The following is a 16,060-nucleotide window of genomic DNA, read 5'->3' as shown; positions in this document are numbered from 1 at the left end:
TCTTCCTTGGGAAGATATCTGTTCAGGTCCTCTGCCTATTTTAAATGGATTATTTGTTGGTGGTGGGGAGGTGGTTTGGTGTTGAGTTGTAAAAGTTCTTTATATATTTTAGATATTAACTCATCGGAAATATCATTTGTAAATATCTTCTCCCATTCAGTAGGTTGCTTTTTCATTTCGTTGATTTCCTTTGCTGTGCAAAAGCTTTTTATTTTAGGGTAGTCCTGATAGTTTATTTTTGCTGTTGTTTTCCTTGCCTGAGGAGATCTATCTAGAAGAAAGTCACCAAGGCTGATGTCAAAGTGATTACTGCCTATGTTCTAGGAGTTTATGGTTTCAGGTCTCACATTTAGGTCTTTAATCCATTTTGAGTTTATTTTTTGTGTATGATGTAAGAAAGTGGTCCAGCTTTATTCTTTTGCATGTAGCTGTCCAGTTTTCCCAACACCATTGATTGAAGACTATATTTTCTCCGTTGTATATTCTTGCCTCATTTGTCATCATAGAGTAATTGACCACATAGGTGTGGGGGTTTTTTCTGGGATTTCTATCCTCTTCCATTTATCTATATGTCTATTTTTGTGCCAGTACATACTGTACCATAGTGGATAACTACAACTTTGTAGTTTATCTTGAAATCTGGGATTGTGCTACCTTGAGCTTTGTTCTTCCTTTTCAAGATTGCTTTGGCTGTTTGGGGTGTTTTGTGGTTCTATTCAGATTTTTATATTCTAGTTCTGTGAAAATGCCATTGGCGTTTTCTTTAAAAAAATTTTTTTTTTTTAACATTTATGTATTTTTGAGAGACAGGGCATGAGTGGGGGATGGGCAGAGAGAGAGGGAGACACAGAATCTGAAGCAGGCTCCAGGCTCTGGGCTGCCAGCACAGAGCCGGACGCAGGCTCCAGGCTTGAACTCAAGGACCAAACCATGAGATCATGACCTGAGCTGAAGTCAGACGCTGGGTGACTGAGCCACCCAGGCGCCCCACCGTTGGTGTTTTGATAGAGATTGCATTGAATCTGTAGGTTGCTTTGGGTAGTATGGACATTTTAACAATATTCTTCCAGTTGGTGACTGTGGTATATCTTTCCATTTGTTTGTATTGTCTTCAGTTTCTTTCATTGGTGTCTTATAGGCTGTAGAGTATAGGTCTTTCACCTTATTTATGAAAGGGAGATACATGCAAAATGATCCCCAAGGGCCTGAGGTGACATAAGATCGAACAGGAAGGCTGAGGAATCCAGATGCCAATAAATGGTTTATTAAAAGGACCTATGAGCAGAAGTGTGTTGTGGGTGGCTGCAAATTGAGTAGATCTCCACAACCCACTTCCCATAAGACATGCTTTTATAGCCCTGGAGATTGGGCAGTATTTCTGGGAGAACTGGGAAGAAATGTTTGAGAATCACAGTCCTATCTCCAGAGAAGATTCAAGGATTTTATACCCCAAGGGTCTACTTAAGGGTGTGTCCAAACAAAAAGAATATGTGTGTGAGGGTAGTGCTGTACTGAAGAAGGCTTCAGGTCACAGAGTGGTCATCATAGTGGATTTGTACAAGATGGTGTTAATCTTGTTCACACACACTTCCTTCCTTAAATGTATTCCTTGGTGGAATAAATTTATTCCTGGGTAGCTCAGTTGGTTAAGCATCTGGCTCTTGGTTTCGGCTCAGGTCACAATCTCACAGTTCGTGGGTTCGAGCCCTGTGTTGGGATTCGTGGGATTTTTTCTGCCTCTCTCTCTGCCCCCTCCCCTGCTCTCATTCTCTCTCTGTCTCTGTCTCTGTCTCTCTCTCAAAATAAACAAATAAATAAATATATTTTTAAAAATTTATTTCTCTTATTCTTTTTGGTGCAATCATACATTTTATTTTTCTTTCTGCTACTTCATTATTAGTATATAGAAATGCAGGTTTCTGTAAAACAGATTTCTATATATTTTGTGTCCTGCAGCTTTACTGAATTCATTTATTAGGTGTAATAGTTTTTTGGTGGCGTCTTCAGGGTTTTCTGTATATAGTATGTCATTTGCAAATAATGACAGTTTTACTTTTTCCTTACCAGTTTGGATGCCTTCTATTTATTTTTGTCTGATTGTTGAGGCTAGGACTTCCAGTACTATGTTGAAAATAAGGGGCAAGAGTGAACACCCTTGTCTTGTTCCTGATCTTAGAGGAAAAGCTTCCACTTTTTCACCATTGAGTATGATGTTAGGTGTAGGTTCATCCTATATAGCCTTTATTATGTTGAGGTATGTTCCCTCCAAGCCCACTTTGCTGAGAGTTTACCGTGAATAGATGTTGAATTTTGTCAAATGTTTTTTCTGCATCTATTGAGATGATCATGTGGTTTTAATCCTATGTTTTGTTAATGTGATGTATATGTTGATTGATTTGTGGATATTGAACCATCCTGCATCCCTGGAATAAATCCCACTTGATCACAGTGAATGATACTTTTAAAGTATGGTTGGATTTGGTTTGCTAATATTTTGTTGAAGTTTTTGCATCTTTGCTCATCAGGGATCTTGCCCTGAGCCTTGACTTTTGACATAGATCAGGACTGTCCTGTGTGGTACCTCATGTGGTTTCCTCTTCTCTAATTTTGCCTCTCTTTGATTCGCTTTCTCTTCCAAACAAATGGATTATCTTTTTTTCTCTTAACCCTTTAACGGGTTCCTATTGCTCTTGTTAAAGTACAGAATCTTTAACCTGGCTTACATGGTGTGGGTGACATGACTCTACCTACCTTTGTTGCTTTCTCCATCACTCCCTCTGTGTTCCAGCCACAACGACTACTTGCTTTTCCTCTAAAATACTCATCTGCTTTTGCTTCTAGGACTTTGCATATACTTTTCTCCTTTATTGAATGTCTCCCTGACCCCTATCCCATATATCCTCATTTTTAACTCTCTCTTGTAGGTCTCAACTTAGACATCATTTTCTCTCAGCATCCCTGAACCTCAAACTCAGACATCCCTCTGGTGTGCTCCCATGCCACCTAGGTTTGCTGAATATATTAAGCATCCTATTACTTTCTGATCTTCCACTAACTTTTCTGTCTTCCCTAATGCCCTATAACCTTCTTGAAGACAGGAAATTTTTATTGTTCAAATTTTTATTCCTAGTGCTGGTGCACTGACAATGTCAGTATATGTTGAAGGAATGAATGAGGTAGATATAAAGAAAGTACTTTAAATAAAGCAGGCCATTTCAGCAATAATAAGAATATCTTCTTTGGCACCTAGCTTGATTTGTTCTGTGCAGCCCTGTGTGGTTGTCAATGGCAGGTATTATTTTCTCTATAAGGAACTATATCTCAGGCAACTATACTCCAGGGATGTATATTAGTTTTCTATGGCCACTGTGACAAATGACCACAAACAATGCCTTAAAACCACACACAATTATTATTTCACAGTTCTCTATGTTAGAAGTCTTAAACTGGGCTAAAATCAAGGTGGCAGGACTGCATTTCCTTCTGGAGGCTCTGGGGGAAAATCCATTTCCTTGTCTTTTTCAGCGTTTAGAGACCACATTCCTTGGCTCAGTGGACCTTTTCTTTCATCTTCAAGGCCAGCAATAGTGGGTTGAGACCTTCTTACATCATATTACTCTGACCTCTTCTGCCTCTGTCCTCCATCTTTAAGGACCCCTTATAATTACATTGTGCCTTCTCAGGAAACCCAGGATAATCTCTCTATTTTAAGGCCAGCTGATTTGCAACAGGAATTCTATCTGCAACCATAAGTCTCCTGATATATAAAGTAGTATCCTTTTAGGTTCCAGGGTTAGTATGTGGACTTATTTGGGGAGTGGAGAAGGGAACATCATTCTGTCTACCACAGAAGCTCTATGGAAAAGAAATAATTTGTATAAGCCTTTATAGGATGAAAGGATTTCTACAGGCAGAGTTCAGGGGGTGGCAATGTTTCAGACTGAGAGGGTGGCATAAGCCGCAAACAAGGTGAAAGAGTCAAGACATGGTTTTGGAATAGCATGTAGTCCTAGGTAACTAGAGTGGAGAACATCAGGGCTGTGGTAAATGGGTAGGGAGGTAAGTAAGGGGAGAGGAAATTAGAAAAGTAAACTCCAGACTGGAAGGCCCTGAATGGTAGGCTGAGAAATTTGGAATTCTGTCTTTATAGTGGAATGCCTCTGAAGGCTTTTGAAGAGAAATGTCATGATCTTCTGTGCTTTAGAAAAGTAATTCTTCTAGTGATATGTAGAGTGACTACATGTTAGAAGGTTACTGAAAAAGTTCTAGCAAAAGGTAATAAACAGGCCAGTGAGAGTGGAAATGAGGGGCCAAATTAAGGGGACTTGATGGAGGGGGGAAAAAGTCCTAGGCTGGGGGCACCTGACTGGCTCAGTCAGAAGAGCATGTGACTCTTGATGTCAGGGTTGTGAGTTCGAGCCCCATGTTGGGTATAGAGGTTACATAAATAAATGAGTGAATAAAAACTTTAAAACAAAATCACATGCTGTTTTCAGGGTTTCCTTGATAGCAAACAGCCAACTCTGGGTAGCAAAAACTTGGAGAAGGTGACAGAATTTATTGGAAAAGTATGGGGTAGGTCACAATATCAAAAGAATAGCTGAAGATCCAGGTTTTAGAGTGGGAACCAGAGCAGCTCTGGGGATTTAGAGGAAGGAACAAATGGACAGTCTCTTCAAGGACTGATGCTAGAATGAATTAATGTGAAAAGTTTTCAGATCTGGCTTTGCTGCATTCAAGACTGAGTCTTAGGAGAAAGTACAGTTACCCTAACTTGGATCCTGTATATATCACTCAATCAGTCACTGCAACCAAGGGATGGAGTGTGATGATTGGCTATGGGCCATGTGGCCACCCTTGAAGGGGAGAGGTGAGGGGATGCATAGCCTCACTGTAACCTTTGCATTATGAGCAGAAAATAAATTTGTTCCCCCAAAGGAAAACTAGGTAAGAGCAGTGAAGGAGAAGAAAGAACTAAAGATGAGTTGGGAAGACTTATAGCCCAAACTATAAGGAAGGTTACGATATCAACCAAGATAAAAACACAGAAGAGGAGAAAGAAGATGAGACTTTGGGATTGAGATCATGAGTTCAGCTTTGAATTTGGTTGAGGTGCCATCAGAACATGTTATGTATGATCTACAACAACAATAGGAAACTTGGGTATTGAAGTCAGGAACAAGGACACAAGTTTGGAAGTCATTTGGTTGGAGGTAAGAGTAAGGGCCATGGGGAAAGATGAGATCAGATTCGTAAGGCACATCATACTGTGTGGCAGTAGCCTGCAGTCTTTTGCTGGTCTGAATTCTGTGCTAGTCCTGAATGATGTTATAAGAAACTGTTTCATTCTCTCCATGCTTTACTTTTGGATTCAGAACTTGATGGCTCCTCTGATTTTATAAAACTTAAAAGTTCCAACTTGAACTTCCATTTTTCTAGCATCTTAGAATCTGCCATCCCCAACTTCTCCAAGCCTGGCTGCTCATGCAGCTTTTCCTTATCCTGGGCCAACTAGGACCTGGAAGAGTGAATTTAAGGTTAACTTCATTAACGGCAAGACCTCTAAGTGGAAATGCCTAGATGATACTGGTTTTCATGTGAAAAGTCAAGATTAGAGGTAGAGTTTGGGCATCATCTATGTAGAGGTGGTGGTTTAATTTGTGATACTGGGTTAGCTTCCTGAAGGCATGACTATAAGAATGAAGTGAGAGCCCAAGGATCGATCCCTCAGGAAAACCATGTGTTTAGGAGGTGGATGGGGGAAAGTGAGCCAGGATCAGAGATCCAAGGGATGGTTAAAAGAAGTGGGAGGAATTACGAATGTCTCAATGGCCAAGGGAAGAGAACATTTCAAGGAAAGGATAGTTCACAGTACACAGAAGTCGAGAAGAATGAGATGTGAAGAAAAGATTCTTGGACTTGAGTAAAGTATCATTGATGATTTTCACAAGTTGTGGTAAAATGATGGAGTGGAAGCCAGATTTCTAGAATATGGGAGAAAATGCATGGTGAGGAAATGGGGACCAATTAAACTAACACATATTTATTGAGCACTTGCAATGTTCATGGCACTCTGCCTACACCATCCTGAACTTATCAGTGCCTTCCATGACTATCAAACCAAAGTGAGACAATGAGGAATCTATGAAAACATTCATTACATAAATTCAGAAGATGTAAGGTGGGCCATGATTAATTGCCTAATACATGATATGGACAATAGGAATATATTTGTTCAGAGGTAAAAGAGGATGCTTTAACTTAGATTCTGAGAATGCTTCACTTGCCTGTTTCTGCTTCTAGCCTAGCAATTCCTTTTAAAATTGGGGTTCTGGTTTTCTAGGAGTTAGGAAACATAGTCCAGATTGTTTCATTAAGTAAAAACCAAAATGCCCTGGGGACAGTCCAGAGAAGTAACATGTGCAGCCCAAGAGTAAGAGCTTTGTGATAAACACATAGGCTTTTTCTTCCAAGTTTTTATTTAAATTCCAGTTAGTTAACATACAGTGTAGTATTAGTTTCAGGTCTAAGACTTAGTGATTCATCACTTAACATAGAAAACCCAGTGCTCATTACAAGTGCCCTCCTTAGTACACATCACCCATTCAACCCATCCTCCCATCCATCTCCTCTCCAGCAACTCTCAGTTCTCTATACTTAAGAATCTGTTTTATGGTTTGCCTCTCCTTGCCTCACCATGTTCCTCTGTGTCTTAAATTCCACATGTGAGTGTAATCGTATGGTATTTGTCTCTCTTACTTTGCTTAGCATAATACTCTCTGACTGCATCCATGTTGTTGTAAATGGCAAGATTTTATTCTTTTTTATGGCTGAATAATATTCCGTTATATACATATACCACATCTTCTTTATTCATCAGTTGATGGACATTTGAGCTCTTTCCATAATTTGGTTATTGTTGATAGCGCTGCTATAAACATCAGGGTGCATGTATCAGTATTTTTGTATCCTTTGGGTAAATACCTAGTAGTACAGTTGCTGGATCATAGGGTAGTTCTATTTTTAACCTTTTGAGGACTCTCCATACTGTCCTCCAGAGAGGCTGCACCAGTTTGCATTCCCACCAACAGTACAAGAGGCTTCTCCTTTCTGTGCATCCTCGCCAACATCTTTTGTTTCCTGTGTAGCTAATTTTAGCCATTCTGACAGGTGTGAGGTGGTATTTCATTGTAGTTTTGATTTGTATTTTTCTTACAATGAGTGATGTTGAGCATCTTTTCATGTGTCTGTTGGCCATCTGTACGTCGTCTTTGGAAAAATGTTTTTTCATGTCTTCTGCCCATTTTTTAACTGCGTTATTTGTTTTTGGGGTGTTGAGTTTTATAAGTTCTTTATATATTTTTAATACTAGCACATAAGCTCTCTTAGCTAGGGGTGCCCTAGCTTCCCCAGATGCCCCCCACAGAGGGGGGCATCTTGTTTTAATAGTAAGAATTAGGAGTTATGTAAAGCTGATGAGCAGTTGTGACAAGTCAGGACTCCTGTACTGATAGGAGGAATAGAGCTGTAAGAGGCCCAATAAATGTAAGATTTTTGCTGAATATGTAACAGACAGGCTTCTTCAGTTCATGGCTTTGAGGCCATTTAGTGTGGAAAAAGTAGAGCTCATGGTGGTTTTGTTTTCCTCTCACTGAGGTCTGTGAAAATGTTGCACCATCAGTTACCATCTTTTTATTTATTTATTTATTTATTTATTTATTTATTTATTTATTTATTTATTTATTTATATTTTTTCGATATATGAAGTTTATTGTCAAATTGGTTTCCATACAACACCCAGTGCTCATCCCAAAAGGTGCCCTCCTCAATACCCATCACCCACCCTCCCCTCCCTCCCACCCCCCATCAACCCTCAGTTCTGTTTTTAAGAGTCTCTTATGCTTTGGCTCTCTTCCACTCTAACCTCTTTTTTTTTTCCCCCTTCCCCTCCCGCATGGGTTTCTGTTAAGTTTCTCAGGATCCATCTTAACACTGGAGGGAGAAACACTTTTTTGCTGTTAGTCATTAAGGTTTAAGTTTGTTACACTAAGGATAAAAACACAGGCTTCAGACTAGCTGATTAGAAAAATTGATGGCACCTCCATGAGGCCAGTATTGAATGTCATTTTTCCTTCAGGAGTGTTATATGGCCTCTGAATGTTCTGGATTTTTAAGAAGAGAATAAGTAGCTTCCGTTAAATCCTGCTTAAAACCGGTCCCAAACCAGTTCTCCATCTTCCAAGTAGAACCTTGTCTGCCTATGAGTGTGATGCAGTGCTTCTGTCTCAAAGAAAATAGTCCTGCCTTTATCCTTGAGCTTCATCTTATTTTTACAGACATGTACCTAGAACTGTCCAGTTAAATTGGGACTCAAATCCAGGTTTTCTAAACTGGAACTCGAGCACTATGCTTTAAGAATTGCATAGAGGGGTGCCTGGTTTGCTCAGCTGGTTGATGTCCAACTCTTGGTTTCAGCTCAGCTCATGATCTCACAGTTGATGAGTTTGAGCCCTGCATCAAGCTCTCTGCTGACAGCATGGAGCCTGCTTGGGATTCTCTCTCTTCCTCTCTGCCTTTCTCTCTCGTGCGCATGCGTGCGCTCTCTCTCTCTCTCTCTCTAAATAAACTTTTAAAAAAATTGTATAGAATGCTATCAGAAGTCAGGGGACTTCAGTCATAGTTCAAGTGCTGACATTAACTAGACATAAGAATAAATGTGGAATTCCCCCTCTGTGGGCTTCAGTTTCTCTGGTCTAGGTGATTGATTCAGAATGACCTAACTCTGAAATGTTAGGGCATATCTTCATTTCTGCACAAATATATGCAGCCTGGTGATTCCAGGGTTGGCCTAGTAGCATATTTTTCCCTGGTTAAGGCTAATGGGCCAGCATATTTTCTTTTAATGACCTTGCTTCAAAGAAAAGTGGCTTGTAGTAAATGGGTAATAAGAGTAATGGTGAAATTTCTTAGAGATTGAACTGAAACTGAAAGCTGAAACATCTGGGTCTGGTCCCAGTATTGACCATAATTCATTGTGAGACCTTGAGCAAACACTTGATCTTTTCTAGGCCTTAGTGTCTGCATTTGTAAAATCAGAACACTGAACTAACATACCTAGTCATCAGCTATGCAATTCCATAATCAATTCCTAGAATACTTATCTGTTGCTGTTGGACTTCCTATTCTAGGATCCAGACAGATCATAGTATTGTCTATATTCATTGCCCAGCAGTATTTACCATTAAATGGCTGGGTTGTCTGATATTTCTAAGCAGAGCACAGACTGTGACTTCTGACCAAGAAAAACGTTTGCTGCATCAGCTCCGAGAAATCACCAGGGTCATGAAAGAAGGAAAATTCACTGACAGACCCACTCCAGAGAAAGAAGCTGAGGAAGCCCCTTACATGGAAGACTGGGAAGGTAAACAATGTCTTATCATTTCTTGGTTAGCTGTCAGCCCAGAAAAGAGCTCTTACAAATTTTTAAAAAATATAACGTAGGGGTGCCTGGGTGGCTCAGTCAGTTGAGTGTCCAACTCTTGATTTCGGCTCAGGTCATGATCTCATAGTTACGTGGGTTTGAACCCCAGCGTCAGGCTCTGTGTGGACAGTGTGAAGCCTGCTTAGGATTCTCTCTCTCCTTCTCTCTCTCCCTGCCCCTACCCAGCTTGTACTCTGTCTCTCTGAAAATAAATAATAAATAAAAACCTAAAAAAACATATAATGTAAATACAATAAAATTCACCAGTTTTAAGTGTGTGGTTGGATGAGTTTTGACAAATGTGTCAGGTGGTATGATTATACCACAATCGTGATAACGTTAACATCTTCTCAGTAAGTTCCCTCCCCCTTGGCAACTAATCCCTTACTCTGCCCTGGCAACAACTTAACCACTTCCTGTTCCTACAGTTTTACCTTTTCTATATAAATGGATCATATTGCACATGTGCTTTTGTTTCTGGCTTCTTTGATTTAGCATAATGCTTTAGAGATTCACATATTGAGTGTATCAGCACTTTTTTAAATTGCTGAGTAGTATTCTGTTACACGGATATACTGTGGTTTGTTTCTCCAGGCACTAGTGTAGGAACATATGGGTTGTTTCCAGCTTTGAGCTGCTATGAATCAAGCTGCTATCAACTTTTACATACAAGTCTGTGGACGTATGTTTTTATTCCTTTTAAGTATATACCCAGGAATTAGGTTTCTGGGTTTTTATTTAAAAAGTTAAGTGTGTATTGAACATTTTTAGAAACTGTCAACCTGCTTTCCAAAATAGCTTCGCCATTTTGCCTTCGGCCAGCAACGTATGAGTATTGTAGTTACTCCGCATCCTTGGTAACACTTGGTATTGTCAGTCTTTTTAATTTTAGCCATTCTAGTGAATGAATGGTGGTATCCCACTTGTGATTTTAATTTGCATCTCCCCAGTGGTGATGATGATGATGATGATGATGAGCATTTTTTAATGTGTTGCCATCTCTATATCATTAGTGAAGTGTCTGTTCACATTGTTGGCCAGTTTTTTCATTGGGTTGATTGTTTTTATTGAGTTGCAAGAGTTCTTTACATATTCTGGATATGTTTATTATCAGTTATGTATTTTACAGATATTTTCTCCTAAACTGTGGTTTTGCTGTTTATTTTCTTAGTGGCATCTTTCAAAGAGTAGAAGTTTTATTTTGATGTTCAGCTTATCATTTTTCTTTTATGATCTTTGCCTAACTGAAGGTTTGCCTTCTATGTTTTTCTTCTAGAAAAGTAGTTTTAGCTTCTGTTTAGGCCTATGATCCATTTCGAGCTAGTTCTTCTATCTTGTGTGAGGCATTAGGACTGAGGTTAATTTTTTTCAAGTTTATGTCCAATTATTCCTACTTATTTTGTTACATTTAATTACTTTGGCATGTTGATATTCAGTTGACTGCGTATGTGTGGGTCTATTCTGGATTCGCTTTTTAAGAATTCTTTTATTCAAGTATAATTAATACACAGTGTGATTAGTTTCAGGTGTAAAATATAATGATTGAACAATTCTGTATGTTATTCAGTGCTCACCATGATAAGTGTACTCTTAATTCCCTTCACCTATTTCATCCATTGCCCGCCTACCTTTCTGGCAACCACCAGTTTGTTCTCCCTAATTTAAGAGTCTGTTTTTTTTGTTTCTCTTTTTTATTTGGTCATTTGTTTTCTTAAATGTCACATGTGTGAAATCATGTCTATACTTAAACCAGTATCACAATGTCTTTATCACTGTGTCTTTATATTAAGTCTTGAAATCCAGTAGTGTAAATTCAACTTTGTTTTTTTCCTTTTATTACAGAATTATTTGGTTATTCTAGCCCTTCATTTTCACATAAATTTAGGATCAGTATGTCAATTTCTATGAAAAAGCCCAATGGGATTTTGATTGGCATCACATTGAATCTTTAGGTCAATTTGGAAGAATTAACATCCTGGCAATACTGAATCTTCAAATCCATGAACATTTTATATTATACCATTTATTTGATCTTTAATTTCACAGCAGCATTTATAGTTTTCAGTGTATAGGTCTTGCACGTGTTTTGTAAACTTGTGCTTAAGTAGTTCCTATTTTCAGTGATAGTGTAAAATTTCTAATGGCTTACTGCTACTACCTAGAAATACAATTTATTTTTGTATTCTGACCTTGTTTCCTATAACCTTTTTAAACACACTTAGTTCTAGTAGCTTTTTTTTCTCTTTAGATTTCTTAGGGTTAGATTTTGTAGAATTTTCTACATAGAGAATCAAATTGTGAATAAAGACAGCTTTACTTCTGAGTTTCCAATCTATACGTCTCTTATTTTTCTTGCCTTATTGCATTGGTTAGAAACTCTAGCACAATACTGAATAGAAGTGGTGAGAGCAAACATCCTTGCTTTCCTGATATTAGGGGGAAGCACTCACACATTCTCCATTAGTGTGATGTGAGCTGTTTGTTGGTTTTTCACGGATGCTCTTTTTCAGACTGAGGAAGTGTCCTTCTAGTGTTACTCTGCCAAGAGTTTTTAATCATGAATAGATAACGGAATTTTTGTGAACACTTTTTGTCAACTGAGATCATATTATTTTTCTTTTCATCTGTTAATCCAGTGAATTACATTGATTTTTTTGAATGTTTAAACAACTTTACATTCCTGGGATAAACTCTACTTTGTCATGATGTTCTATATGGCTAGATTCAACTTGCTAAGGACTCTTTATTTCTGTGTTTAGGAAAATTGGTCTATAGTTTTTCATTCTTGTAATCTTTTTGGTTTTGATTTCATGGTAATGCTGGCCTCATAAAATGCATTGCAATGTGTTCCTTCTTTTATTTTCTAGAAGACTTTGCATAATGGCTATTTTTTTCTTAAGTATGGAATTTTCTGATGACACCATTGGGGCCTAGAGTTATCTTGGTAAGATTTACATAACTATGAATTTAATTTCTTTAATAGATACAGTGCTGTTCAGGTTATTTCTTCTTGACTGAGCTTTGATAGTTTATTTCTTTCAAGGAATTTACGTATTTCATCCAAATTGTCATATCTATTATTAGTATAAAGTTGTTTATATTACCTTATTATTCATTTAATGTATGTAAGATCTGTAGCGATGTTCTCTGTTCTGTCCTGATACTGGTAATTTGTTCTTTCTCTAATTTAAATTTTTTCTGGTCAGACTGGTGACAGGTTTATCTTTTCAAAAAACTATGTTTTGGTTTCATTTGTTGTTGTTTTACTACTTTTATGTTTCCTGTTTCATTGATTTCTGTTCTTTACTATTTCCTTTCTTTTGGTTTAATTCACTATTTTTTTTTTCTAGTTTCTTAAGGTGAAAACCTAGATCCTTGATTGATTCCCCTGCCCCAACCACTTTGGCTATTATTAATGACCTCTCTCTGTCTCTCTCTCTCTCTCTCTCTCTCTCTCTCTCTCTCTCCCTCCCTCCCTCCCTCCCTCCCTCCCTCCCTCCCTCTCTCTCTCTCTCTCTCTCTCTCTCTCTCTCTCTCCCCCCCCCCCCCTCCTTCCCTCCTACTTCTGGTTCTTTAGTTGTACATTTGTTAGACCTTTGATATTGTCCTTACAGGTCAATATCAATGTATGGTCCGTTCTTTTTTTTTTTCATGTTGTGCTTAATTTTGAATAATTATTCTTACTGTGCCTTTAAGTTTGTTAATCTTTTCAGTAGTATATGATCTGCTCTCCATCTCATTTAGTGTATTTTTAATTCAGATATTCTTTCTAGAAGTTCCATTTGGATCTTTTTTATAGATTTCATTTTCCATTCTTATATATTCATATAGTCTTCTACCTTCTTAAAAATATGAGGCATATTTGTAATAGCTTTTTAACAGTCTTGGCTGCTGATCTTATCTTCTGGGTCTGTTTCTAGTGAATAATTTTTCTCCCTGCTATGGCCCCTTATTTCATTGCCCTTTTTGCATGCCTGCTAAATTTTGACTGGATGATAGATATTGCCAATTTTACACCGTTGGATTCTGTATTTTGTTTTAGTACTTTACATAGCTGTTGGACTTACTTTTAACACACAGTTAAGTTACCAGAAATCCATTAAAATACTTTTAACACAGTTAAGTTACCAGATTCCTTCAGGCTTGTTTTTAAGATTTGTGAGAATGGGTCCAGAGCAACCTTTACTCTGGCTAATTTAGCCCCACTAGTAAGGCAATAACCTCAAGATTCTGTCTGATGCTTCACAATGTCTTTGTACTCTGGCTAGTAGGAACATGAACTATTCCCAGCTATGTATGAGCTCTAAGAATCTTGAGGCCTTTCAGTAGTTTTTTCCTGGCCTTGGGTAGTTCCTTCACATAGATGCACAGATCACAACTCCATTAAAAGCATGAAGAGTTGTCTCTGAAGATCCCTGGGGATCTTTCTCTGCAAAGCTTCTTTCTTTCTAGTATTCTTCCCTGTAAATTCTAGCTGCCCTGGTCTCCCTAAATTGTAGTCTATCTTCCCAGCTCAGTGAGACCACTGGGCTCGGTTTCCCTTTTCTCGGGGATCATGCTACACTACTTAGTAATGCTTGGAAATCAGTGCGTCATATTTTTCATCTGGTTTTCTAGGTGTTTAAAGAAAAGGGTCCCCTTGTCTCCATCATTGCTAGAGCTGAAGAGCCTACACATTTAACAGTGAAGTGATTCTGGATATACTAAGTTAGGGATAGAGAAGAACCTTTAAAAAATAGAAAAAATGGTTGTGAATATGTACTGGCTTTTTAGCAGGAAAGGATTTCTTCAGCATAAAAGTATTACAAGACCCATTCATAATAAAAACTTTCAGAAAACTAGGAATAGAGGGGAATTTCATCAACTGGATAAAGAGAATCTACAAAAACCTACAGCTAGCATTATGTTTAATGATCAAAGATAAATGCTTTCCCCCTGAGATTGGGAACAGGCAAGGGTGACTACTCTTATTCAGCATAATCCAAAAAAATAGGTAGTGTAGTAAGGCAGGTGAGGGAAATAAAAGGCATACAGATTAAAAAGGAAGAAACAAAACTGCTCCTCTTTGAAGATTACATGATTGCCTTTGTAGAAAACCCCAAGGAATCCATTTTTAAAACTGCTGGGGTGCATTCAGCATGTGTTAGATTACAAGATAAAAATACAAAAATCTTTGTATTTCTACATAATAGCAAAGAACATGTTGATATCAATTTTATTTATTTATATATTTTTGAAAGTTTATTTTGAGAGAGCGCGCATGAGTGAGAGGCCAGAGAGATGGGGAGAGAGAGAATCCCAAGCAGGCTCTGCATTGTCAGCACAGAACTCATGAACTGTGAGATCATGATCTGAGCCGAAATCAAGAGCTGGAGGTTAACCAACTGAGCCACCCAGGCTCCCCTGGACAAGATTCTTCTAAAATGTTTACGGAGGAGCAGAGAAAATAGAATAGCTAAACAATTTTGGAAAAATTGGAGGAATTAGTTTACCTGATTCCAACACTTATTATATAGGTATAGTAATCAAAACTGTGTGATACTGGTATAGGACCAGACACCTAGATCAAAGAACTGAGAACCCAGAACCACATAAATATGTACAGCTGATTTTTGACAAAGTTACAAAACCATTTCAGTGGAGTTAACAAATGGTGCTCTAGCAACTGGATATCCGTAGCAAAAAATAATCCTCAAACCAAGGTCTACATGTTACACAAAAATTAATTAAAAACGGGTCATCAACATAAATGTAAATGGTAAAACTATAAACCTTTTTTGAAAAAATTTGCCTAATCCTAGGCATCCTAGAAAATCCCAAGGATTTTCTAGAGTTTTTAGGCTTGACATCATAAACACAATTCATAAAAGGAAAAATTGATAAGTGGATGTCATCAAAATCCAGAACTTTTGCTCTGCAAAAGACCCCGTTAAGATGATGAAAAGTCATGCTACACAGTGAAAGAAAATATTTGCAGATCACATGTCCAACGAAGAACTTATATCTAGAGTATATAAAGAACTCTCAAAACAGGGAAAAATAAACAATCCAGTTAGGAAATGGGCAAAAGATATGAACTGACTTGCACCAGAGAGGAGATACACAGATGGCAGATGAGCACATGAAAAGATGTTAAACATCATTAGCCACTAAGAAAATACAAATTAAAATCACAATAAATACCACCACACATCTAGCAGAATGACTAAAGTAAAAAAACAGTAACAACACCAAATGCTGACAAGGATGTGGAGAAACTAGATCCACTGTGCAACCTGAAAGTTGCACTCCTGGGCATTAACCTCAGAAGTGAAGACTTATGTTCACATAAAACTTGTACATTAATATGCACAGCAGCTTTATTAGTAGTAGCCCCAAACTGCAAACAACCCAGACATCCTTCAGCAGGTGAATGGTTACAAACTATGGTACATTGATACTTTGGTATACTACTCAGCAATAAAAGTAAATTATTGATATATGCAACAACCTGGATGAATTTCCAAATAATTATACTGAGTGAAAAAGGCTAATTCCAAAAGGTTCCATACTGTGTGATTATAGGACATTCTTGAAATG

The 16,060-nt window shown here is 37.9% G+C and overlaps 1 protein-coding gene across 4 annotated transcripts in view; it reads left to right on the top strand.

The window, feature by feature from the left end:
* RIC3 (RIC3 acetylcholine receptor chaperone) overlaps positions 1-16,060 on the top strand; it is a 65,895-nt gene that overhangs the window by 36,045 nt on the left and 13,790 nt on the right. For 3 of the 4 annotated variants that reach the window (XM_042958219.1, XM_042958217.1, XM_042958220.1), the window contains exon 5: positions 9,273-9,421. In XM_042958219.1, the coding sequence (XP_042814153.1) occupies positions 9,273-9,421 (149 nt within the window). The remainder of the gene's footprint in view (positions 1-9,272; positions 9,422-16,060) is intronic. The other variant, XM_042958218.1, reaches the window with a different exon arrangement.

This window comes from Panthera tigris, chromosome D1 (assembly GCF_018350195.1).
Source record: "Panthera tigris isolate Pti1 chromosome D1, P.tigris_Pti1_mat1.1, whole genome shotgun sequence".
Classification (NCBI taxonomy): Eukaryota; Metazoa; Chordata; class Mammalia; order Carnivora; family Felidae; genus Panthera; species Panthera tigris.
Note: the sequence above shows the minus strand (reverse complement) of the source record. Positions and strands in the feature narration are given on the sequence as shown.